Below are 957 nucleotides of genomic sequence, written 5' to 3'. Positions count from 1 at the left end.
TCAGGATCTACGACCATAAGTGCAGTTGAATATCTGGCGAACTGCATCATCCACTTGCCCATGCTGAACCTGGGGGTAGGATTCTCTTTGTCCTTGCCCTCTTTCACCTCCTCTAAAACCACTACTACTGACCCAGTTACCGTGGGCCGGATGCGTTGCTTCGTTGCCGTCCCTGCATGGGACTCGCATGGGACTGCAAGTTCTTGAATTCAACGTAAGCTGCAGGCGACTGAATCATATTGTTCAAGACTCTCACATCGGGGAGGAGGTCAGGACTAATGTAGCCGAGTGTCGCATTGGCCGTTCTTACCGAATTCAATGCACCATAATCCGGTGAGGCCGTAGCAGCTTTCGTCTGCGCGTATCCTTGTTCTAGCACACGACGAGTCTCGTCAGACATAGCCAGCCCGAACAACTTGGCTGCTTGTGCTCGAGCAGGATCGAGCCGTGGGAAGTCTCTGCCCACGTCGCCTTCTTGAAGCGCCAAGTTAGTTTCGATGAGAGACTTCCAGTCGCTCTCACTTATCTTCGAAATCAACTCGAGTCGATCTAGGTAATCTCTGGTGAGCCAGTCAACGAGACAAGGCCCGATATCAACCGGAACACCCAAGACATTCAGCATCTCCGCTGCCGGGGAGACTGGGGGCGCAGCCTGACGGAGTTCGACAGGTTTCATTTTTTTAACGAAGGGTATTCCTAATTTAGGAATCCTAAAGGATGTTCATTATAAGACTGAGATTACGAGTCGTAATTTACGACACGCTTTTTTCATACGAATGAAACGAGTATTGTATCATTATCTCGAGCCACTCTGTGAGCTCCGGGTGTTTGCCGAGAAAAAAGACTGAGATGGTAATACCGTCATGGTATGGGCAAGTTGTCAATGACAACTACCAGTCGTAGGCCACGATTCGTGGCTCTAACTTTCCCAAAAAAACGATTCAGAACCATGCCAAC

General features: G+C 49.6%; 1 protein-coding gene across 1 annotated transcript; it reads right to left on the bottom strand.

Moving 5' to 3' along the window:
* Nucleotides 1–140: 140 nt before the first annotated feature.
* Pmar_PMAR008021 (hypothetical protein) lies at nt 141–676 on the bottom strand (the record flags this gene model as incomplete). The annotated part of the gene is made up of 1 exon (XM_002770864.1): nt 141–676. A coding segment is annotated over one exon (536 nt), but the record flags the coding sequence as incomplete, so codon positions are not given.
* Between the last annotated feature and the right edge of the window lie 281 nt (nt 677–957).

The sequence above is a fragment of the Perkinsus marinus genome, assembly GCF_000006405.1.
Source record: "Perkinsus marinus ATCC 50983 genomic scaffold scf_1104296964270, whole genome shotgun sequence".
Lineage (NCBI taxonomy): Eukaryota > Perkinsozoa > Perkinsida > Perkinsidae > Perkinsus > Perkinsus marinus.
This window is presented reverse-complemented; position numbering and strand designations above follow the sequence as displayed.